The following is a 25043-nucleotide window of genomic DNA, read 5'->3' as shown; positions in this document are numbered from 1 at the left end:
CACTTGCAACGTACGTCTGAGAAAACAGATGAAACATTAGGAATAGAAGTTTGCAACAGACGTATACAACCATTGCAACATATGCAACGTTTCGATCTACTTTTGCAACATCCATAGAAAACAATTGCAACATACTTCTGAAATATCTGAAACACTTCAAATATATACTTTTGCAACATGCGCTTTAGCAAAACCTAGTAGACGGGCGGAGCATTGCAGAGCGAGATCCAGCGCTTGGCCGCGGTGGAGAAGGAGGATGGCAGTGGGTAAGCGGCTGCACGGCCCCGGCGAGCGGCACCCGCAGTGGAGGCAGCAACGGCGGTTGAGCAGGTGCGGCCTCATGTGGCAAGGCGCCCTCGCGCTAGAGAAGGTCGTGGCGGGTGGGTGTTGTGCTAGAGAAGGTTAAAACTTGAGTATATACTGTATATACTGTATTCCGTTGACTTCCGTATCGCGCTAGAGAAGGTTACGAGTAGTACGTGAGTTGAGTTGGAAACGGTTGGTTCAGGGCCAGCCGTGCAGATTTAACAAAGATCGGATTGGTTATTCTGATGCGAAAGCGAAGCCCACTGTCAGTCAGCGGGGGGTCGTCAGTCGTTGTCTGATGAAGGAGCTCTTGGATGCTCTCTCATCCACCTCGAGCCCGACTCGACGGATTCTTCGTGTCTTTTTTTTGCTGCGGTTTTGAGGCGAACGGGCAATACGTACAAGTGCAGGAAGTCGGAGCATTGCCGCATCGGCATCGGACGTAGAGTCTTGGCGCCAGTGAGACAGCCTTGGCGCTACTAAGAACGGCGCCGAGCTCTGTCACGTCACCGTCACATTTGCGTCTAGTTCAAGAGCTTGACGCCAGCAACAATGGTGTCGAGACGTGTAAGCTCGGCACCATCAGGTCGAATTAAGGGTCTAGATTTTAAAACTTTACCTCCGAAGACATATTTATGAAAATTTTTTATAGAAGGGCTAAAAAAAATAAAAAAAAATTCGGCCTCTTCTCCCTCGGCATCATCATGTCCGTTCTGTCCGGCCGTCCCTCCTTCCATTCCATTTTCCCTGTTCACTGTTCGGGTCCGGACTCCGGAATCCAAGCCACTCTGCCGCTGACACCCCCTCCATCCCCAATCCGCTATGCAACCACTCTCCTCCTGCTACTCGCTTCCTTCCTCCTCCCGCCGCCGGCGGCCAGCGCGGCAGAGTCGTCAGGCTGCTGGCCCAAGGCATGCATGGACCTCAACATCACCTACCCGTTCTGGCTGGAGGAGCCCGGCAAGCCGCCGTGCGGACCACCGTCCTTCCAGCTCAAGTGCAACAGCAGCGGCGCTTTCTTGACTAAATCCGTCTACCAGGCGTATCAGGTGCTCAGCATCTTCCCCGACAACAACTCCTTCCATGTGGTGGACCACAACTTCCCGCTCGTCACCGGCTGCCCAGCCCCAACGATGAACATCTCGATCTTGTTGCCCAGGACATTCGTCTTCAGCAAGATCAACAAAGAGTTGCTCTTTCTTGGGAAGTGCACGGGGTTTCCACCGGCGGAGTCAGCTGGGTTTCACAGCCTGCCTTGCGACAACAGTTCCTTTGTCCGGCTCGGCGACGGCCGGAATTTCTCGAGCCACGGCATCCAGGGTGGGATCCCGTCGGGCTGCCTCTTCACTGTCGCGCCGTTTCTCGGGTCTCCCGATGAAAATGGGGACCACTACATCGCCAACATGAAGAATGGGTTTCTCGTGGAGTGGAGAGCGGTGCCAGACGATTGCCCCAAGTGCATGGCAAGCGGCGGGGAATGCACTTACGGGGGCGACGACGGCACGAAGTTCGCCTGTGATTGCTCCGGTGACAAGTGCGGTGAGTTCAGGAAATTAAAAACGCCCAGCAATTTCGCCTAGTCTTTCTTTGTTGGAAATAGCATTAGTCTGCTAATCTGGAAGTAGGAGTTAAGTTGGCCTATCCCAAATAGTATAAAGAGGGCACCATGGGAAACACGTGATTTGCCAAGTGCAAAAATCTTTACCGAGTGCTAAATTTCGGGCACTCGGCAACACTCGGCAAAATATGACACTCGGCAAATACCTGCACTCGACAAAGGCTGAGGTAGACACTCGGCAAAGATTGGTAGGGCTTAACGGCATCCAGCGGCGTCATCTTTGCCAAGTGCCCCCCGTTTGGCACTCGGCAAAATAAAAAATTTTTTGGTTTTTTGCCACCAATTTTTTTTAAGCTTTAGTACACTACCACAAACAACATGTTTAAATTTGGGACATTTTCATTGCCTTTTGGCATATTTCTATAGTTTATTTTGTTTTGTTGAATTTTTCTAGAAAATGTAAGTTTGAACTGTAGGTGCATCGAATAATGGATTACATTCGTTCAAAAAATGTTATCCTTGTTTCTTAGTGTACATTTAGGCTAAATCTAGGAACTGTCTCAAAATTTCTATCAACGTGCTCACGGGGCAACGCCGCCAACTTGCGTGGGAGTGGTTTTTTAATTGTATAAAATGCGAACGAAATCCGAAAATCATGAAACTTGTCGAGTTGTCGCCATATCGTATGCGTATGCCGTGGAAAAAAATTGAAAAAGCTTCGAGCACGTTGTCACGTATGATGCTTACAAACCAGGACATCTCCACAAACTGGGAAGTTGTGTCCGGAACGGGCCGGCACATCAATGGCACCCTGAGCCTTCTGATTCGGTAGCACTACCTTGGCATGGTCACCTACGCCTCAGTGACTTCGCCGCCCTAGACGTGGGACCACTTCTATGCCGCCAAGGACAGCGAGTTCGGCACCGTTGCGGCGCGGATCAAGGCCGAGTTCTAGGTGAGTCTTCATCGTACTAAATTGGTCAATACTACGCATTCATTGGTCGTTCTTGAAATAATGAAACGATACATGATGTCTGTATGCAGGACTTCTTCAAGTGCAACGAAGGGTTTGAGGACCGGGCAGCGCGAGTGCAGGACAAGGTCTGTAGGTCCCGACTCTCGGACTTGTACCACGAGACGTGGCTCCAGTGCATCATCAACTACAGCGCTGACGTCCTTGGTCAGGTGGTGAGGAAGGCCAATGCCAGGACCAGGACGCTCACCAAGGAGCAGTACCTCTCGGTAAGTACGAAACTTTAATACTGACTCCTTCCATGAAGAATAGGTAGGCTTCATTTCATCTTCTGACATATCAATAACTTGATGGCATGCAGCAATGTCCTGAAGGCACCGCCTCTGCTGGGAGGCCATTGTGGACAGGTGGCTCTCGAAGGAGTGGGCGGAGAAGCACAACATCCGTCGAGACTGCCGCCTGCAGATGGGTGGGGTGCCACACCACCAAGGCAACCGGAGCCTCAGCGCGTACGCCCAGACATGGGTAATCTTTTTTGTGTTTTTATTTTTATTTATTTATTCTAACGCTCAATTCTCATTATTTGTAATCATTTTTGTGTTTTTCTCGCAGTCCCAGGCGCACCAAGGCCAGGAATGCAACGAGTTCATGGCGTACGCCCTGGCACATAAGGGCAAGGCGACGGTCCCGGAAGTCACCTACAACCCGGCGGACGGGCCCGAGGCGTACACCAGCGCGAGCGTCCACAACAAGCTTAGCGAGTACACCTCGGCGGCCCACGAGCGCCATGGGGAGGACTTCGATCCGGCCACCCAGCCCCTGGACACAGACCTCCTGATGAGGCTGGGAGGAGGGAAGTGGCATGACCGGTACTGGATGGCGGACAGCACAGTTGACTCCGCCTCTGTTCCCAACCTCGCCGACATTCGAGCAAGAAGCACGAGCTCCTCCCTCCCCATACGCTCTCGGCAGCAGAGCTCACAGCAGCAGATGGCGGAACTCTAGGTTAGTACTGTTTTATTCGTCGTTTATTGCTTTTACACATCTACCTTGCCTTTGCATTGTTTAAACATTGCGGGTGGAATGTTGCAGGCCGACTTGCGGAGGTTGGAGGCCCAGCAGGCGGCCCAGGCGGAGGCCCATCGGCTGGAGATGGAGGCTGTACAAGCCTAGAGGGCGGCCGAGACGTAGAGGCTGCAGGACATGTTCAGTTTCATGGCGAGCCTTCAGGCCTTGTCAGGTGTGGTCGTGCCCCAGTCGCTGCTCGCTCCAGTTGTGGCTCCTCCTCCTCCTGTAGGGACTCCGGTGAGTATATATGGTTGTTTATTCCTTTAGCTTGTGCGGCCCTCCTGTAGATACTCATGAATTCGCTTCTCCTTTGTGCAGCAACAGTCAGCGGGTTCGAACCCGACTCCTCAAGATGGCCCTTCTCCACAGGCCGGGTGGACAACTGGCCCTCCTCAAGGTGGCAGTTCACACTCTAGGTGGGAAGGCTGGCAGTAGGTACCGTTTATTTGTTTCTTTTCATGTTGCATGGACTTGTGTTAGACTTAGCCTTATGTTGGACTACTACTAGAGACATATATATATTGTGATGGATATTGTCATGGATGATGCGAATGTATATGATGGATTATGGACAATGGATTTGTATGTGATGTATTATGGATGGTGGATGTGTATGTGATGGGTTATGAATGTGTATGTGATGGAATATGGATGTGTATGTGATATATCCTGTGCTGTGTGTTGATATATATGTGATTTCTTTGTGTTGCGCTGATGGAAAGCAAAAAACAAAAAAATAGTATTTTTTCCCTCTTTGCCGAGTGCCACACTCGGCAAAAAGGGCTTTGCCGAGTGCCGTGACCATGGCACTCGGCAAAGCTAGGAAGCAGAGACCCAATTTCCCAGCTTTGTCGAGTGCCAGAGCCATGGCACTCGGCAAAGATTTTTTTTTAAAAAAGAAAAAAAATTCTTTGCCGATTGCAAGAGTATGGCACTCGGCAAAGAATTTTCAAAAAAAAAAAATCTTTGCCGAGTGCCGCTGAGGTGGCACTCGGCAAAGCCTTTACCGAGTGTATTTCGGGCTTTGCCGAGTGTCGCAGGCACTCGGCAAATTGCCGGTTTCTAGTAGTGGGGGGACTGAAAAATCAGAGAAGTTCAAGCACAATTAACAGAGGATTGCTTTACTCCTACTCTCCTAGTAGTCAATTTATTTAGAGATATAAATGCTAATGTTATTTACTATAAACTTAGTCAAACTTAAGCTCATTTGACCGACATAGTTAGCATAGGTGCATTCTTTTACCAGTAACATGATTCAAATGTCAATTCGGCGGTAGCCATTTGGTTGGCAAATATGGTCCTACTACTACCAGTGACATATAGGCTCCGTTTGGTGCGGTTTTTTCACCAGCTTCAGAAGCTGTTTGGAGCTATTTTCTGTCAAATGGGATAAAATAGAATGGCATCCACTAAGAAAGCTCTTGTTTTTTTTGACATTCTTTCATACTCCGTAACTGATAATTCAAATTACAGTAGTTATATATAGTTATTTAAAGCAATAAGTTAATTTTTAGTTTCAGTTATTGGAACTTGGAAGAGCTTAGAAGAACTACTATAAAAATGTTTACATATATATATTTTGCACACAGATACTATAATGAAAAAAATTTGAACAATCAACCCAAAAATTATAGCTTTCAATATAAAACTATAGGATTTGGAGCAAAATATAGTTTTATATTACAGTGCTTGGGGAAGGTGGTTATGGTATTAACATCCTCCCTTATTATAAAACAATCAATCCAGTGCTTCCGGTCTGACGGCTTCTGTTAACAAGTCCCCTTGTCTCTCCTCTTTTTTTTTTTAAAAAAAAAAGGTCTCCTGTTAGTCGTCACCGGCCAAGCCCAAGCATTCTGTTCCGGTCACCACGCCAATGACTCGCGACAGTCGTCGCAATATTGCCCCGTCCATCGGGCAACTCGGAAATTCCCAAGCCCGATGAATGGCCTGCGACTGTCCACAGTCTATACACTTCTACAGGGCACGCGGACTCGCTTTACCGCAGTGTATGGTCGATCGCCATGCCTGTATTCTTCTAGAGCGGATCTTCTGTTCGTCAAGCAACTCCCGTCGCCGAGAAGCGATAACCTTCTCATGCTCCTATGGCTCCGTCCTTGTTTTTGCTCTTCCTAGTCTCGTTGGTGTGGGTGGTCTTATCCTTACCACGGATGATGCCTGCGGCGGCAGCAGATGGGCAAGGAGGAGAGGACTGCCCGCCCGCGCTATGCGGCAACGTGACCATCTCCTTCCCGTTTGGGCTCATCCCGCAGGGCGCCACGCAGACCAACTGCGGCGGCGGGATTGGGTTCCAGGTCCGTTGCTATAAGAACTACCCACCACGCCTCGGATACTACGTGAGCGAGTTCAGCATGCAGATCCTCAGAATCTTTTACCACAACCGCTCCTTGCTCATCGCCGATAGACCACTCGTGCAGCCATATTTTGATTTGTCTAGCCACGACGGCTGCCGAATCCCGGCGGCTAACACCTCCTCCGTACTGGTTCCTCCGCTCTCGGTTAGTCCCGTCAATCAGAACCTCATCTTCTACAATTGCACTAAGCCGCCGTCGCCAGGTGGTGTGGACCTCGTGGAGACGGTGTGCCACACCAACACGTTTGTTCGTGCCGCCGATGGGCGTTCCGACGAGTCAGCCGGCAGCTACTTTTTGGAAGGCTGCACCGCTGCCATGGTGCCAGTGCTTGAAGTATCTGGCAAGGTGAACGCTAGCAACTACCAGCAGCTCCTCTGGGACGGCTTCCTCGCGACATGGCAGTGGATGCCGCCGCCGTCAGGTAAGCTAACTTCACTCTTAACTTGTCAGCCCAGGAAGAGCAAAATGCACGCGTTTGCTCTATACTCTATACAGATTCTTCGAACCTCCAGGGGACTGGACGTCACCTAGTACTCTGTACTACGCTAGAAGCCTAGAACAAAAGCCTCATCGGCGTATAGGCTTTGCCAACCACACTTACTGACGAGCTTATTTATCCACTGATGATTTGATATAAGGGCCTGAGCCCATCGTCGTCCCAAACACGGGAGGCAGGCGTTTTGATCTTTGTAGTTTTGGATTGGTCTATCGCAATAGTGCTACTTTTTCATGCAACGGTATTTTGCAGCTTACCTTTTAGCCATCGTTTGTTGAGCATATGTTCTCAGGCCTTTTGTCGAATGTTTGCCTATGCGGTCATCCATACGAATAGTCATACAGATTTGGAGTTGAGATTTGGGCTATACAAAGCGTGGGTACAATTTAGATGATCAGTTTCTAGATATACGTAGTGTATTTTAGTGTGCTTATAACGTGATAATGTACTCAGCTATAATATAATATAATATAATATAATATAATATAATATAATATAATATAATATAATATAATATAATTTTTCTTTCATCTCAAAAAAAAGTTTGAGAGCATAACTGATATCTTGCCATATGCAAAATATCGAATCGTTGAATATCATTCCTTCCTTTTTTCCCCCAAAAGCAATCATTATACTACTGCTTATTATTTCATTTTAGAATTAATTTTCCATACTATTTTAGGTATCAATGGGACTGGCATGAAGATAGCAATAATAGGTATGCTACTTTTGACATTGTTTCATATCTAATAGTCCAAATTTCAGTAGTTATATATAGTTATTTACTGTAATAACTTATTTTTTGTTTTAGTTATTGGAGCTTGGAAGAGCATAGAACAACTATTACAAAACTTACATAGATACTAAAATGAAAAATTAGAACAATCAATCCACAATTTAAACGATATGATTTGGAGCAATATATTATCATTATATACCATGTTCAATATTTACAATAAAAATTGTCGATGGCCTCTAAATCTGAATGCTAACATCATAACATCTACTTTACTTTCAGTTTCGCTTTCAGTAGCTGCAAGCTTGCTCCTACCATGTATATATGTGTTGGTATGGCATAGGCAAAAACTAAGGTTTTTCCTATGCAAGAAGAATAGCAACACCATAGAAGAGAACATTGAGGCCCTAATATTAGCACATGGATCACTTGCTCCAAAAAGATACAAGTACTCAGAAGTAACAAAGATAACATCCTCCCTTAATAATAAGCTTGGGGAAGGTGGTTATGGCATGGTTTTCAAAGGAAGATTAGATGACGGTCGTCTAGTTGCGGTGAAATTCCTGCATGACTCCAAAGATGATGGCAAGGAGTTTGTTAACGAGGTTATGAGTATTGGCAGGACATCACACATTAATATTGTTAGCTTATTTGGGTTTTGTTTGGAAGGCTCAAAGCGGGCCCTAATATATGAGTATATGCCAAATGGTTCTTTGGATAAGTACATATACTCAGAGAATCCCAAGGCAGTTTTAGGATGGGACAAGCTCTATACCATAGCAATTGGGATTGCTCGAGGGTTGGAATACTTGCACCATAGTTGTAATACACGCATAGTCCATTTCGATATCAAGCCTCAAAATATCCTTCTGGATCAGAACTTGCACCCAAAGATTGCTGATTTTGGTTTGGCCAAGTTATGTCGTACCAAGGAGAGCATGCTTTCTATGACTGGTGCTAGAGGTACACCTGGGTTTATAGCTCCTGAAGTGCACTCTCGAACCTTCGGAGTTGTTTCAACAAAATCAGATGTTTATAGTTATGGAATGATGTTGCTAGAGATGGTTGGAGGCCGAAAAAATGTTAAATCAGTGGCTCAAGAGTCAAGTGAAAAGTATTTTCCACATTGGATTTATGACCACTTTGGTCAAGAGGATGGATTAAAGACATGTGAAGTAACACGTGAAAACGAAGAAATCGCCAGAAAAATGAGTGTGATTGGCCTATGGTGCATTCAAATATTACCAATGCATCGTCCTACCATAGGAAAGGTCTTGGAAATGTTCGAGAGAGGTTTAGATGAACTGGACATGCCACCAAGGCAAAACTTCAGTCAAATATTGTAAGATATTATCTGAGACACATATGTATTTCAACAATCATTCAGTATCATTTACAACAATGTTGATATAACAATATTTTTTTTCATTCTTTTGCAGCAACGATCCATCTTGCAGTTTGAATGCAGAAAGTTCGAGCATGATTATTAGTGGCATGAAAACACAAGTTTCTAGTGAACTGCTAAAGATGAAGGAGATAAGCGTTGTGCATTCAAAAATCTTACAACGGTTACCAACTCTATGAAATGGTTACCTACTAGTGGAATTTGGCATTAAACTTGTGTAGATATCTCTATGACAGAGGCTTTTTTTTCGAAAGGCGGCAAGAGGTTGCCGAATTTATATTAATAGAAGAGGCAGCTGGTCTACTAATATGATATTTGTTTTGAAACAAAAGGCTACTGGTCTACTATGATATCTTTCATTTGAAGTGATAAAGATTAAGGCTTTAAGAGGTAAAGTCGTATTGTCGAAGTATGCATAAGATATTTGGGGGCTCCTTGGTTTTCTTGCTCATCACTATATAGCCTTGAAAAGCAAGGATATAGATCAAAGGCTGTCTGGATACCAAGCAAGGTTATCTTGGGGCCTGTGTGAGCAAGCTTTTACCTTGCTTCCATGAGAGAGCCAAAATGGTTCTCCTGGCTTGGCAAGCTTCTTGTTGCTTGTGCCAGAGGGGCAAGGCAAGGCAAATCTCTCTTGCCTGTAAACCAAGCAAACCCTTGATATCCTCTTAATAGCAGTTTGTCACTCTTTCTTTCACTTATGCACCACCCCCTATGGCCCTATAGTCGTCCATCGCCCGTAATCTCCCCCAAAACACAAACCGCATCGTCATCTGCACTGGAATCAAGTAACTGAGAATAAGTATTCATCAATGAATTACATGTTGTAGACAACTCTAGACAATGATCGATGGAGTTACTGTATGAAGATGGCAGCAGCCACAATCACAACAACTGCTGTACATCTCCGCGGTGAGACAGCAACAACAGCAGCTCGATGCTACTCGTAGGCCTGAGGGCTGAGGGCCTGTGATGGCCCAATCTGTCTGACAAATTTTCCACGCATTGTCGAAATGGTCTGCGCTCCGCACGTTCCGGTGGGCATAACTTCTTGAGTGCCTAGCAAAGGTGTTGTTTTCAGAAAGTTGGACAGATCACCCAGGCGATAGGGAGTGTGGCGCTGCCGCATCGAGCTAGTCTTCTCTGCTTGCTGAACAGAGGAGTCTGGAATTGTCCATGTGTTTGTGGACGCTCGACGAACACTACATTTCGTTTTTATTTCAAAGACGAATAAACACGACACTTAAATGCTGCCACTTGACCAGCATGTCATTTCCATCAGCGCACTGATCAGCATTCGCATAGACAATAAGCAAATAACTGAGGCTGTTCAAAACTCCTTTTGCATCCGTCCATGACTTTGGAAGTCTTGTGCTGAGTCGTATTATTAGCTCCATTGTTGCACTTCACTTAGACATACCGAGCCACAGGCCACATCCTACGGAACCAGCAAATCGGCAAGACGCGACGCGAGGGTCTTGAACATCTTGTACCCGTTCATGTTGTACTGCGGAGGCATCCCGGCCTTTGCGCCATTCTGCTCACTGCTCACGCGCCACGGTGTCTCCATGCATCTGTGGGTGCGAGCTGCGCTGCGTCAACGCGTGTAGGCAAGCTGGCACACCTTCCGTTCCTGTGCTTCTGTTCTGGGCCTCTGACGGGTCCACAAGTCACTTCATCTATGATGTACGCGTACAAGCAGGCTGGAAGAAGGAGGACGTTCCGGAAGATGCCATGCAGAATTGCAGACTAATAACTGTAGTGGCGGTGAACTTGGAGACGAAGACCGCGGGTCTGCGCCATCGTCAACATCCTCGCGCCTTCCAGTGCAATGCACCACCTCCTTCCTCTGTGACAGTTGTTCTCAAACTACGACTGCTCCCTCACCCCGTAGTGTTTTCTCTTGTGTGCAAGTCGCAACGCAAAGATGCACGCATGTCGACGGGCTTGTTTGGTTACTATACTGGCCTGGGGAGGCCTGGTCAGGCAGCTCGCTCAGCCGCAGGCGTAGGAAAATGAACGCCTCAGATCCTTGCCTGGCGCAGCCAACTTTTTTAGGGTACAAAGCAAACACGCCCGTCCTGTTCCCGCCGCTGGCCTGCTCTGCCCAACCATGCTACTGCTCCTCGCTCTGCTAGCCACTCCCCCCGCTGTCGCCGCCGTAAACATGTCGATGGTGCCCTGCGCGTCAGCGTTGTGCGAGAACCTCACCATCACCTAGCCGTTCTGGCTCGCCGGCACTCATCCGCCGGAGTGCGGCTACCGGGCTTTCGAGGTCGCGTGCGACAAGGGCAACGTATCCCTGAAGAACTCCTACTACTGGAATTACCAGGTCATGGATATCTTCTACGAGAACAGCTCCTTCATATATAGAAGTGGACCCGTCGTATGACACTTGCGACGTCGACAATTTTGTCAATGCCTCCTCCGACCTAGGCATTGGGCCGTAAGCCGTTCAAGATTAGCAACAAAAACGAGGAACTGTTCTTCCTCAGAGATTGCCAAGGGCAGGCGCGGCAGCTGCGTCCTTCTTGGGTGCGACTGAGCTGCCAACCACTCCACCAGCTCGTTCGCCTGGCTTGCTGGGAAGTACAAGCCCGACAGCATTCTGAAGCCGCTGCCGGGGAACTGCACAGTGTCGTCATTGATGCCGGTGCAGGGATACCAGGGGGAGGTGGCGGCCGACTAGCCCTCGTTTAGTTCCACCCAATATTCCAAAAAGCGCTACAGTATCTGTCATATCAAATGTTTACGGCTTGTGCATGGAGCATTAAATGTAGACGAAAAAAAAAACTAATTGCACAGTTTGGTGGAAAATTACGAGACGAACGTTTTGAGCCTAATTAATCCATGTTTGAACACTATTTATCAAATAAAAACTAACGTGCTACAGTAATCCCAAATTCCAACTTCCTGAAACTAATCACAGCCTACGACCGCCTAATGAAGGGTGGGTTTATCTCCTAGAGCACAGCTACACGGCTCAGGACTGCTCTCCTTGCGCGCAGACCGGCGGCAAGTGCCGGGTCGACGACTCGACGCCGGCGTGGATCTGCTGGTGTGCCAGTGCTCCGACGGCCAGGACTGGTATATTTGCGGTGAGTATACCTAAATATTTTATGCTTATGCTTGAACATGTGTCATCAGTCGGCGATAGGTTTCGTGGCGGCTTGATTGTACTGTCTCCACCAAATTTCTTTTCTTGCCTGAGCATCACGTCCTTGTTCCGGCCCCGCCGCACGTAGCCGTACGTACGTTATTATGTTGAACTGCGGTAGCGCACGACGACGACGGTGGTTGCGTGGCCGACGATGGTAGGAGACGGCAACGCGTGCTGCGTGCACGCGGCACCCCGACGAGTGCAGGCTGGCACAACTTTCATTCCAGTGCTACCGCTCTGACGGCTTGGTCTGTCAACAAGAGGTCCCCTTGTCCTCTATGCTCGTAAAAAAAAGGGTGCCTGGTAGTCGTCACCGACCAAGCGTTCTGTTCCGGTCACCACGCCAATGACTCGCGAGAGTCGTCGCAACTAGGTGTCCGGACAAAACACTCGTGGCTCAACAACTCGCTCGACTCGTGTCTAGCTTGGCTTGGCTTGGCTCGGCTCGTTTTAATATTTTCAAGAGCTGAGCTAGAAGTCTAGCTCGCTATTTTAACAAGTCAACTCGCGAGCTACTCACGAGCTCAAACGAGTTGAGGCCTAGCAGCCTACAACCATGAATTCAGAAGATAATGATGCTGACCTAAAAGTGTACACATATTCCATTGATATGTAATTCTTATTTTCAGCTGTTTCATATGAATTTTGATTTTATAATTGTTGTGGTACTTAAATATTGATTTATGGATTATTTTCTAGGGAGAAGATGATGATGCTGACATTGAATTTGTAGATTTTTCTAAGTCTATGGTGACAAGCAACTAGTAAGTATGCTGGAACTGCATGGATCATGGATAGACCAGCTATGTTGCATGGTTAATACTTTTAATGAACCTGATATGTATTAATCATGTGTGGTTGCATAATAATGGACGTCACCTTCTAAAATTATTGTGGCATGAACAGTGTTTTCTCTCACAACAATTCAGCCGGAACAGTGTTTTTCTCTCACAACAATTCAGCCGGAACAGTGTTTTTCAGCCAGTTTCAGCCAAAGTTCAGACCAGCGAATATGTGTCCTATTTTTTTTTAAGTAGCTCGCGAACTAAACGAGCCAGTTCGAGCTCGCTAACGAGCCAAGCTAAGCTGCCCCTCTGCCTCATAATATTAATAAGCCGAGATGAGCTGGCTCGCTAACCTAACGAGTCAACTTGAGGTGGACCGAGCCGAGCCGAGCTAGCGCGATATCCAGCCCAGTCGCAACATTGCCCCGTCCATCGGGCAACTCGAAAATTCCCAAGCGCGATGAATGGCCCGCGATTCCGCGAATGTCCACTCGCTAAAGTCTACAGTATATACTCTATAGTACACTTATACAGGGCACGCGGACTCGCTCTACCGTATGGTCGATCGCCATGCCTGTATACACACCGGCGGCATCCATATTTCAATAGGTCTAGCCCCGATGGGTGGTGCAACAACCCGGTGGCCGACACCTCCTCGCAACTTGCTCCTCCATTCTTGGTCAGTCCCTTGAATCAGAATCTCATCTTCTACAATTGCACCAAGCCGCCGCCGTCAGGCGGGGGCCTCGTGGAAACGGTGTGCCACAACAACACGTTTGTTCGTGCCGCTGATGGGAGTTCCGACGAGTCAGGCAGCTACTTTTTGGAAGTCTGAAACGCTACCATGGTGCCGGTGCTTGGAGTGTCTGGCAAGGTGAACGCTACCAACTACCAGCAACTCGTCAGGGACGGCTTCCTCGCGACATGGCGGTGGTCGCCACCGCCGCCAGGTAACTTCGCTCTTGGAACTAGTATTATACCGAATCTCTCTCTCTCTCTATCAGCAGGAAGAGGAATAAAGCCTTTGGTCTATATAGCTTCGAATCAGGGCTGACATAGAAGTGAGAGGAGCTCAAAGTCATACCCTTTCTAGGTCCCCATTTGCACGCAGGAGTAGCTCTCATCTCACCGAGTGACATTGGCTGCCTTCCCTGTTCTCTCGATCCACCGGTAGCTTTGGCCAGCGGCAGCTGGAGTAATGGTTATTATCTCGTGTGTTCATGCTCAATTGGTGGTGACACCGACGAATTGCCAGGGCTATTGTGCCCGAACTGGCTGCACAACAATCCCTGGTATAGTTTTTGAAATTTCAATTTTTATGATATATATGATACAATTTACACCTTTGTGGTCCTAGTTTTTCTGGTTATTTTTTGATTTTTTTAAATAAAATCTATAATTTTGTAATTCTAAGAGCCTGTTTGAATCCATTAGTATTAAAAATTAGCTAGCTAATATTTATGAGCATTTTCAAAAGACTCTTGATATCTTTTCTAATTTATAGAAATAAAGATTTTGGTGAAAAAAAAAATCCTCTAACAGTCTCTTCGATTGGATATCCAAAAATAGATATCATCAATTTTGGATTTCTCGCTAGCCAAAGATGAAGAGCGAGGATGTCTTTCTAGACTGCGCAGAAGATATAGAAAAACTGTTGGAAAGTATAAAGATATAAAAACAATTTTTACTCAAATGACTCTCTAAATAACGATTTAGAGAGTAGATTTTACGAAGGCTCTTGAAGATGCTCTATAGTTGCTAATTAGTAGGGGTTGTTTAGATCCACCTACTAATAGGTGGTTGGATAGTGACTTGAAGGTGCATATGAATTATTAGCATATATTAGCAACTCTAAATCTGCTAATAGAACTAATAGTTAGTAACACTCTAACTAATAATTATCAGGTTTATTAGCAGGTCTATTTATCCACTAGTACTAATTTTAGTTGCTATTTTTTTGTGCTAATGGATCCAAATATGCTCTAATAAGTACGCTTCTACGATTTGTGATTCTACCGTTCAAGTTCTGATCCGATTCACTCTCACAATTTTAACAACCTTATCCTGCTAAACGCTTATACGGTCCGTGGCTTCTTCCCTTCCGGGGGGAAGTCGGAGAGAGCGGGGCGTCACGTCAACCTGCTGCCATCATTTAGCATTCTCGTATCCTCTTCGCCTATAAAGTATCCTCGTCAGTGGCTGACACTACATCAGTGTGATGGAAGCATACGAGTAGCTTCTGTTGCTTTGCTACAATGTTCATTTGTGGCAAGTGGGTACAGAAAGTGGCCTACCGGGGGGTGTTAACAAGTGGCCACCGATTTGGCACTTTGATTTTCTAGTCAAAGGAGGTGGCACTTTCCATGGACAAGTGTCTCACAAAGTAGGTTTACTGGTTGGAACCATTATGATCTCACCAGACTTCCTTTTACAATCAAAGTAGGAGGTGGCCCCGTTCGCTGGTCTGAAACTTGGCTGAAACTGGCTGAAAACACTGTTCCGGTTGAATTGTTGTGAGAGAAAAATACTGTTTCCGGCTGAAAAAAGAAGCCAAACAAGCTATTTTTAAGACAAGCGAACGGGGCCTATGATCTTACCAGACTTCCTTTTACATATTATTATTATTGTCTTTGGGAAAAAAATCTATACTCACGTTCTCTCACCAAATTCTAGAACAAAACTAACTATATATATTGTTAACTCCGTTGCGTCTCTCACTTAAAGCTAATCACATATTAGCAACATATCAGTACACTAATCTAAATAGCTCCATACAAATAATTAGGTAGCTAATAGTAGCTATTAGTTAGCTAATTATTAGTATCAGTGGTTCCAATCAAGATCTTAGATTGCCCAATATCATTGATCCGAAATATGCTTAAGGGTCAAAGTGTTTAATTAGTCAGGTATCATGCATCACTACTATCAAATAGGGCCGAGAAAGGGAATTCAACTCAAATAAAAAAGCATCATAGTCGAGATACCAAAATGTTATATTCTTTCACTTAACATCTAGGGTAGCAGCCTATATTATGATTATATTTGGAAAATTATGTATTATTTAACTATTACAACAAATAATGTTTCAAAAAATGTTGGGTAGGCAGGCAGAGAGGCTCAGCCTAGCGCTTAAGTGCACCTAAGGGTATGTGGCTGTACATTTTCCGATCAATCAGAGCAACTGTTTGCTAAATAGAGAAGATATAGCATGTTAAACCAATATTTCGATAGTTTCACACATACATGAGTTATGACCATACCTAATCTTCCACCATCTCCATTTGTTCCATTTTCATGCACGGGTCAAGTCCTAAACCACTATAGGTAGAAAACCACCTAGGCGAGTCAGTGTTGTTTGCCTAGCGTCTATACATCGCCGACCACTCTTTGAACAGAGCTTATAAGTGCAACAACTCTTTTTTTATCACCGATACGCAACTCTTTTGATTATTCCATATATAATCATATTAACTTAATTAATTTATGTCTAAATTATAATTATTAGATTAAATTCGATTCCAAGGATCCAAAAAGGGTCTTAGATTAATCCACTCTTAAGTGCTTTTTTGCGAATAGTAAAGTTTGCTTGAAACTAGCAAAAATAATAGGGTTGCACTCCCCAACTCTAGTAGTAGCATAATGGTAATCTTAAGTGGACCTAAGAGCAAAATTCACCGCCGGTTCCTAAACATGGCCGGTGGTGTTATCCAGGTCCCTAAACTTCTAAAGTGATATATGTGGACCCCTAAACTTGGCAGACGGTGCCATCCAGGTCCTTGAACTTTTAAGGTGATCACTGCAGGTCCCTAAACTTGATCGACGGTGTCATCCCGGTACCTGAACTTTTGAGGTGATCACTGCACAGATTAGCCTGTTCGCTTCTCCATGTAGTGTTTTCCCTTGTGTCGCAATCGCAACTCGCAACGCAAACATGCACGCTTGTCCTGTTCCCTGCTGGGCTGCTGCTTTGCCCAGCCATGCTACTTCTCGCTCTGCTAGCCAGTCCCACCACCGCGGTCGCCGTGAACACTTCGACGCCCTGCGTGCCGGCGTTGTGCGGGAACCTCACCATCGCCTACCCGTTCTGGCTCGCCGGCACGCATCGGTCGGAGTGCGGCTACCGGCCCTTCGAGGTCGCCTGCGACAAGGGCAACGCATCCCTGAAGAACTACTACTGGAAATACCAGGTCATGGATATCTTCTATGAAGACGTACAGATCGTTCATAGTCACCAACGTCAACCTGCAGGAAGACGGTTCTTACTGAGACCACATGCTCATCGGCAACACCGCCTCCGACCTGGGCGTTGGGCCGTTCAAGATTAGCAACAAATTAAAACGAGGAGCTGTTCTTCCTCAGAGATTGCCAAGGGCAGGCGCGGCAGCTGCCTCGTCCTTGCGCGAGAGTGAGCTGTGCCAACCACACCAACTCTTTTGCCTGGCTAGCTGGGAAGTCCAGTCCCGATGACATTCAGAAGCCTCTGCCGGGTAACTGCACAGTGGCGTTGATGCCGGTGCTGGGATACCAGGGGGCGCTGGCGGACGACTACAACCGCCTAATCAAGGGTGGGTTTCTCCTAGAGCACAGCTACACGGCAGAGGACTGCACACCTTTCACGCAGGCCGGCAGCAAGTGCTCCGTCGATCGACACCGGCGAGGATCTGCTGGTGTGCCAGTGCTCCGACGGCGAGGACTCTTTTATTTGCAGTGAGTATAACCTAAATATTTATGCTTATGCTTGAACATGTGTCATCAGTCGGCGATAGGTTTCGTGGCGGCTTGATTGTACTGTCTCCACCTAACTTCTTTTCTTGCCTGAGCATCACGTACTTGTTCTGGCTCCGCCGCACGTTGCCGTACGTACGTTTATGTTGTACTGCGGTTTGTGCAGTCATGACGACGGTAGCGCACGAGGACGGTGGCTGCGTGGCCGACCATGGTAGGAGACGGCAACGCGGCACCCCGACGAGTGCAGGCTGGCACAACTTTCATTCCAGTGCTTCCGGTCTGACGGCTTCTGTTAACAAGTCCCCTTGTCTCCTCTTTTTTTTAAAAAAAAAAGGTCCCCTGTCAGTCGTCACCGGCCAAGCCCAAGCATTCTGTTCCGGTCACCACGCCAATGACTCGCGACAGTCGTCGCAATATTGCCCCGTCCATCGGGCAACTCGGAAATTCCCAAGCCCGATGAATGGCCTGCGACTGTCCACAGTCTATACACTTCTACAGGGCACGCGGACTCGCTTTACCGCAGTGTATGGTCGATCGCCATGCCTGTATTCTTCTAGAGCGGATCTTCTGTTCGTCAAGCAACTCCCGTCGCCGAGAAGCGATAACCTTCTCATGCTCGTATGGCTCCGTCCTTGTTTTTGCTCTTCCTAGTCTCGTTGGTGTGGGTGGTCTTATCCTTACCACGGATGATGCCTGCGGCGGCAGCAGATGGGCAAGGAGGAGAGGACTGCCCGCCCGCGCTATGCGGCAACGTGACCATCTCCTTCCCGTTTAGGCTCATCCCGCAGGGCGCCAAGCAGACCAACTGCGGCGGCGGGATTGGGTTCCTGGTTCGTTGCCATAACAATCACCCACCACGCCTCGGATACTATCAGAGCGAGTTCAGCATGCAGATCCTCAGAATCTTTTACCACAACCGCTCCTTGCTCATCGCCGATAGACCACACTTGCAGCCATATTTTGATTTGTCTAGCCACGACGGCTGCCGAATCCCGGCAGCTAACACCTCCTCCGTACTGGTTCCTCCGCTCTCGGTTAGTCCCGTCAATCAGAACCTCATCTTCTACAATTGCACTAAGCCGCCGTCGCCAGGTGGTGTGGACCTCGTGGAGACGGTGTGCCACACCAACACGTTTGTTCGTGCCGCCGATGGGAGTTCCGACGAGTCAGCCGGCAGCTACTTTTTGGAAGGCTGCACCGCTGCCATGGTGCCAGTGCTTGGAGTATCTGGCAAGGTGAACGCTAGCAACTACCAGCAACTCGTCTGGGACGGCTTCCTCGCGACATGGCAGTGGATGCCGCCGCCGTCAGGTAAGCTAACTTCACTCTTAACTTATCAGCCCAGGAAGAGCAAAATGCACGCGTTTGCTCTATACTCTATACAGATTCTTCGAACTTCCAGAGAACTGGAGGTCACCTAGTACTCTGTACTACGCTAGAAGCCTAGAACAAAAGCCTCATCGGCGTATAGGCTTTGCCAACCACTTACTGACGAGCTTATTTATCCACTGATGATTTGATATAAGGGCCTGAGCCCATCGTCGTCCCAAACACGGGAGGCAGGCGTTTTGATCTTTGTAGTTTTGGATTGGTCTATCGCAATAGTGCTACTTTTTCATGCAACGGTATTTTGCAGCTTACCTTTGTCCTTAAAGTTTGAGAGCATGAATGTTAGCCATCGCTCGTTGAACATCTGTTCTCAGACCTTTTACCGAGTGTTTGCCTATGCGGTTATCCATACGAATTGTCATACAGGTTTGGAGTTGAGATTTGGGGCTATACAAATCGTGGGTACAATTTAGATGATCAGTTTTTAGATATACGTAGTGTATTTTAGTGTGCTTATATCGTGATAAATGTACTCAGCTATAATATAATATATTTTTTCTTTCGTCTCAAAAAAAGTTTGAGAGCATGACTGATATCTTGCCATATGCAAAATATCGAATCATTGAATATCATTCCTTCCTTTTTTCCCCCAAAAGCAATCATTATACTACTGCTTATTATTTCATTTTAGAATTAATTTTCCATACTATTTTAGGTATCAATGGGACTGGCATGAAGATAGCAATAATAGGTATGCTACTGTTGACATTGTTTCATATCTAATAGTCCAAATTTCAGTAGTTATATATAGTTATTTACTGTAATAACTTATTTTTTGTTTTAGTTATTGGAGCTTGGAAGAGCATAGAACAACTATTACAAAACTTACATAGATACTAAAATGAAAAATTAGAACAATCAATCCACAATTTAAACGATATGATTTGGAGCAATATATTATCATTATATACCATGTTCAATATTTACAATAAAAATTGTCGATGGCCTCTAAATCTGAATGCTAACATCATAACATCTACTTTAATTTCAGTTTCGCTTTCAGTAGCTGCAAGCTTGCTCCTACCATGTATATATGTGCTGGTATGGCATAGGCAAAGCCTAAATTTTTTCCTATCCAGAAGGACCAGCAACACCACAGAAAGGAACATTGAGGCCCTAATACTATCGCATGGATCACTAGCTCCAAAAAGGTACAAGTACTCAGAAGTAACAAAGATAACATCTTCCCTTAATAATAAGCTTGGGGAAGGTGGTTATGGCATGGTTTTCAAAGGAAGGTTAGATGATGGTCGTCTAGTTGCGGTGAAATTCCTGCATGACTCCAAAGGTGATGGCAAGGAGTTTGTTAACGAGGTTATGAGTATTGGCAGGACATCACACATTAATATTGTTAGCTTATTTGGGTTTTGTTTGGAAGGCTCAAAGCGAGCCCTAATATATGAGTATATGCCAAATGGTTCTTTGGATAAGTACATATACTCAGAGAATCCCAAGGCAGTTTTAGGATGGGACAAGCTCTATACCATAGCAATTGGGATTGCTCGAGGGTTGGAATACTTGCACCATAGTTGTAATACACGCATAGTCCATTTCGATATCAAGCCTCAAAATATCCTTCTGGATCAGAACTTGCACCCAAAGATTGCTGATTTTGGTTTGGCCAAGCTATGTCGTACCAAGGAGAGCATGCTTTCTATGACTGGTGCTAGAGGTACACCTGGGTTTATAGCTCCTGAAGTGCACTCTCGAACCTTCGGAGTTGTTTCAACAAAATCAGATGTTTATAGTTATGGAATGATGTTGCTAGAGATGGTTGGAGGGCGAAAAAATGTTAAATCAGTGGCTCAAGAGTCAAGTGAAAAGTATTTTCCACATTGGATTTATGACCACTTTGGTCAAGAGGATGGATTAAAGACATGTGAAGTAACACGTGAAAATGAAGAAATCGCCAGAAAAATGAGTGTGATTGGCCTATGGTGCATTCAAATATTGCCAATGCATCGTCCTACCATAGGAAAGGTCTTGGAAATGTTCGAGAGAGGTTTAGATGAACTGGACATGCCACCAAGGCAAAACTTCAGTCAAATATTGTAAGATATTATTTGAGACATATATGTATTTCAACAATCATTAGTATCATTTACAACAATGTTGATATAACAATATTTTTTTATTCTTTTGCAGCAACGATCCAGCTTGCAGTTTGAATGCAGAAAGTTCGAGCATGATTATTAGTGGTACGAAAACACAAGTTTCTAGTGAACTGCTAAAGATGAAGGAGATAAGCGTTGTGCATTAAAAAATCTTACAACAGTTACCAACTCTATGAAACGGTTACCTACTAGTGGAATTTGGCATTAAACCTGTGTAGATGTCTCTATGACAGAGGCTTTTTTTCGAAAGGTGGCAAGAGGTTGCCGAATTTATATTAATAGAAGAGGCAGCTGGTCTACTAATATGATATTTGTTTTGAAACAAAAGGCTACTGGTCTACTATGATATCTTTCATTTGAAGTGATAAAGATTAAGGCTTTAAGAGGTAAAGTCGTATTGTCGAAGTATGCATAAGATATTTGGGGGCTCCTTGGTTTTCTTGCTCATCACTATATAGCCTTGAAAAGCAAGGATATAGATCAAAGTGGCTGTCTGGATACCAAGCAAGGTTATCTTGGGGCTTGTGTGAGCAAGCTTTTACCTTGCTTCCATGAGAGAGCCAAAATGGTTCTCCTGGCTTGGCAAGCTTCTTGTTGCTTGTGCCAGAGGGGCAAGGCAAGGAAAATCTCTCTTGCCTGTAAACCAAGCAAACCCTTGATATCCTCTTAATAGCAGTTAGTCACTCTTTCTTTCACTTATGCACCAACCCCCTATGGCCCTATAGTCGTCCATCGCCCGTATCTCCCCAAAACACTAACCGCATCGGCATCTGCACTGGAATCAAGTAACTGAATAAGTATTCATCAATGAATTACATGTTGTAGACAACTCTAGACAATGATCGATGGAGTTACTGTATGAAGATGGCAGCAGCCACAATCACAACAGCTGCTGTACATCTCCGCGGTGAGACAGCAACAACAGCAGCTCGATGCTACTCGTAGGCCGGAGGGCTGAGGGCCTGTGATGGCCCAATCTGTCTAACAAATTTTCCACGCATTGTCGAAATGGTCTACGCCCCGCACGTTCCGGTGGACATAACTTCTTGAGTGCCTAGCAAAGGTGTTGTTTTCAGAAAGTTGGACAGATCACCCAGGCGATAGGGAGTGTGGCGCTGCCGCATCGAGCTAGTCCTCTCCGCTTGGTGAACAGAGGAGTCTGGAATTGTCCATGTGTTTAGTGGGCGCTCGACGAACACTACACTTCGTTTTTATTTCAAAGACGAATAAACACGACACTTAAATGCTGCCACTTGACCAGCATGTCATTTCCATCAGTGCACTGATCAGCATTCGCATAGACAATAAGCAAATAACTGAAGCTGTTCAAAACTCCTTTTGCATCCATCCATGACTTTGGAAGTCTTGTGCTGAGTCGTATTATTAGCTCCATTGTTGCACTTCACTTAGACATACCGAGCCACAGGCCACATCCTACGGAACCAGCAACTCGGCAAGACGCGATGCGAGGGTCTTGAACATCATGTACCCGTTCATGTTGTACTGCGGAGGCATCCTGGCCTTTGCGCCATTCTGCTCACTGCTCACGCGCCACGGTGTCTCCATGCATGCGATATGTAACGGGTTCCGTTTGGAGTCGCCGACGGTGCGAGCTGCGCTACGTCAACGCGTGTAGGCAAGCTGGCACACCTTCCGTTCCTGTGCTTCTGTGGGCCTCTGACAGGTCCACAAGTCACTTCATCTATGATGTACGCGTACAAGTAGGCTGGAAAAAGGAGGACGTTCCGGAAGATGCCATGCAGAATTGCAGACTAATAACTGTAGTGGCGGTGAACTAGGAGACGAAGACCGCGCGCGCGGGTCTGCGCCATCGTCAACATCCTCGCGCCTTCCAGTGCAATGCACCACCTCCTTCCTCTATGACAGTTGTTCTCAAACTACGACTGCTCCCTCACCCCGTAGTGTTTTCTCTTGTGTGCAAGTCGCAACGCAAAGATGCACGCATGTCCTGTTCCTGCCGCTGGCCTGCTCTGCCCAACCATGCTACTGCTCCTCGCTCTGCTAGCCACTCCCCCCGCTGTCGCCACCGTAAACATGTCGACGGTGCCCTGCGCGTCAGCGTTGTGCGAGAACCTCACCATCGCCTACCCGTTCTGGCTCGCCGGCACTCATCCGCCGGAGTGCGGCTACCGGGCTTTCGAGGTCGCGTGCGACAAGGGCAACGTATCCCTGAAGAACTCCTACTGGAATTACCAGGTCATAGATATCTTCTACGAGAACAACTCCTTCATAGAAGTGGACGCGTCGTATGACACTTGCGACGTCGACAATTTTGTCAATGCCTCCTCCGACCTAGGCATTGGGCCGTAAGCCGTTCAAGATTAGCAACAAAAACGAGGAACTGTTCTTCCTCAGAGATTGCCAAGGGCAGGCGCGGCAGCTGCGTCCTTCTTGGGTGCGACTGAGCTGCCAACCACTCCACCAGCTCGTTCGCCTGGCTTGCTGGGAAGTACAGGCCCGACAACATTCTGAAGCCGCTGCCGGGGAACTGCACAGTGTCGTCATTGATGCCGGTGCTGGGATACCAGGGGGAGGTGGCGGCCGACTACGACCGCCTAATGAAGGGTGGGTTTATCTCCTAGAGCACAGCTACACGGCTCAGGACTGCTCTCCTTGCGCGCAGACCGGCGGCAAGTGCCGGGTCGACGACTCGACGCCGGCGTGGATCTGCTGGTGTGCCAGTGCTCCGACGGCCAGGACTGGTATATTTGCGGTGAGTATACCTAAATATTTTATGCTTATGCTTGAACATGTGTCATCAGTCGGCGATAGGTTTCGTGGCGGCTTGATTGTACTGTCTCCACCAAATTTCTTTTCTTGCCTGAGCATCACGTACTTGTTCCGGCCCCGCCGCACGTAGCCGTACGTACGTTATTATGTTGAACTGCGGTTTGTGCAGTAATGTCAAGACAACGGTGGTTGCGTGGCCGACGATGGTAGGAGACGGCAACGCGTGCTGCGTGCACGCGGCACCCCCGACGTGTGGGAAATTCATAACTAATTCATATGACCTCAGAAAAATATAAAACCAGGACCAAAATTCATCTAAAATCAAACTCTACGAAATGAATCCATGTTTGAGTGCATTCGGCTCTTTTGAATTTCCATTGCTTCTTTGTGCTATTTTATAGACGTCGCTAACGCGACTATAATGCGATCGTTTGCAGACTCAGAGGAGAACCTGACGGACGAGGATCGTGAGTACCGTGAGGAGTACGGAGACGACTACACTGAAGGTGCCACATCCCACCCAATCTCGTAGCACCTATTACGCATGGCTAATATACTATTGCTTTACTTTACTGCTACAATCATACTATGATAGGACTTGCATGGTAGTATGCTTAGTATGCTTACTTGAAGGCATTTACCTTGACGCAACCTTACCCCTGCATACCCTGCTATTATGCTAGACACACGCTTACTGCTATATATTTCATTACTTATACTTCTACCACGCTTATACTACATGCGTGGTAGAAACTGGTGTTATCTGAACTACGGGGAGAGTACTGCGTGTGTGACTTGGGTGTGTGGAGGGACTGTCCGCTATCAACCTAGCAGTAGTGGCAATATCCTACTAAGTAGTCCGGCCGTCCCGCACCATATAGGACGAGTGGTACGTAAGGCTTTCCGGTGAATCTGAGTACTAGTAAGTCCTTAGGGATGACCAGACTGCATGGAGCTCCCTCTAGTATTGTATCTGATCGTGGCCCTCAGTTTGTGTCCCGATTCTGGAAAGCTCTGCACAAGTCCATTGGAACCAAACTTGATTTTAGTACCGCTTACCACCCACAGACAGATGGACAGATAGAACGAGTAAATCAGATCTTAGAAGACATGCTTCGCGCTAGTGTACTGAATTATGGCTCTGATTGGGAGAAATGCCTACCCTATGCAGAGTTCTCTTACAACAACAGCTACCAAGCCAG

General features: G+C 46.7%; 3 protein-coding genes and 2 pseudogenes across 3 annotated transcripts; all 5 read left to right on the top strand.

The window, feature by feature from the left end:
• Window positions 1-1116: 1116 nt before the first annotated feature.
• On the top strand, window positions 1117-1886 carry LOC136460331 (LEAF RUST 10 DISEASE-RESISTANCE LOCUS RECEPTOR-LIKE PROTEIN KINASE-like 1.2). The gene has a single exon (XM_066460071.1). The coding sequence runs from the start codon at window positions 1224-1226 to the stop codon at window positions 1884-1886; it is 663 nt and encodes a 220-aa protein (XP_066316168.1). The 5' UTR covers window positions 1117-1223.
• Window positions 1887-6073: 4187 nt separating this feature from the next.
• LOC136461819 (PR5-like receptor kinase) lies at window positions 6074-9179 on the top strand. The gene is made up of 4 exons (XM_066461135.1): window positions 6074-6698; window positions 7456-7491; window positions 7792-8851; window positions 8949-9179. The coding sequence occupies exons 1-4, from the start codon at window positions 6074-6076 to the stop codon at window positions 9091-9093; spliced, it is 1866 nt and encodes a 621-aa protein (XP_066317232.1). The 3' UTR covers window positions 9094-9179.
• A 7657-nt stretch (window positions 9180-16836) lies between these two features.
• LOC136460330 (uncharacterized) lies at window positions 16837-17570 on the top strand (annotated as a pseudogene).
• Window positions 17571-18273: 703 nt separating this feature from the next.
• Window positions 18274-21454, top strand: LOC136461820 (LEAF RUST 10 DISEASE-RESISTANCE LOCUS RECEPTOR-LIKE PROTEIN KINASE-like 2.5). Its single transcript, XM_066461136.1, has 4 exons — window positions 18274-18898; window positions 19632-19667; window positions 19968-21027; window positions 21122-21454. Exons 1-4 carry the CDS (start codon window positions 18274-18276, stop codon window positions 21234-21236), a joined length of 1836 nt encoding a protein of 611 aa, XP_066317233.1. The 3' UTR covers window positions 21237-21454.
• A 1691-nt stretch (window positions 21455-23145) lies between these two features.
• Window positions 23146-23693, top strand: LOC136460329 (uncharacterized; annotated as a pseudogene).
• Window positions 23694-25043: the final 1350 nt, after the last annotated feature.

This window comes from Miscanthus floridulus, chromosome 6 (genome assembly GCF_019320115.1).
Source record: "Miscanthus floridulus cultivar M001 chromosome 6, ASM1932011v1, whole genome shotgun sequence".
In the NCBI taxonomy this organism is placed as follows: domain Eukaryota; kingdom Viridiplantae; phylum Streptophyta; class Magnoliopsida; order Poales; family Poaceae; genus Miscanthus; species Miscanthus floridulus.
This window is presented reverse-complemented; position numbering and strand designations above follow the sequence as displayed.

Excerpts from the sequence above, each read along its gene's own strand:
- LOC136461820 (XM_066461136.1), top strand. The coding sequence starts at position 18,274 with ATGATGCCTGCGGCGGCAGCAGATGGGCAAGGAGGAGAGGACTGCCCG. Across the intron at positions 19,668-19,967 it reads CATGAAGATAGCAATAATAG|TTTCGCTTTCAGTAGCTGCA; the intron begins GTATGCTACTGT and ends CTTTAATTTCAG. Across the intron at positions 21,028-21,121 it reads CAAAACTTCAGTCAAATATT|CAACGATCCAGCTTGCAGTT; the intron begins GTAAGATATTAT and ends ATTCTTTTGCAG.
- LOC136460331 (XM_066460071.1), top strand. The coding sequence starts at position 1,224 with ATGGACCTCAACATCACCTACCCGTTCTGGCTGGAGGAGCCCGGCAAG.
- LOC136461819 (XM_066461135.1), top strand. The coding sequence starts at position 6,074 with ATGATGCCTGCGGCGGCAGCAGATGGGCAAGGAGGAGAGGACTGCCCG. Across the intron at positions 6,699-7,455 it reads GTGGATGCCGCCGCCGTCAG|GTATCAATGGGACTGGCATG; the intron begins GTAAGCTAACTT and ends ATACTATTTTAG. Across the intron at positions 8,852-8,948 it reads CAAAACTTCAGTCAAATATT|CAACGATCCATCTTGCAGTT; the intron begins GTAAGATATTAT and ends ATTCTTTTGCAG.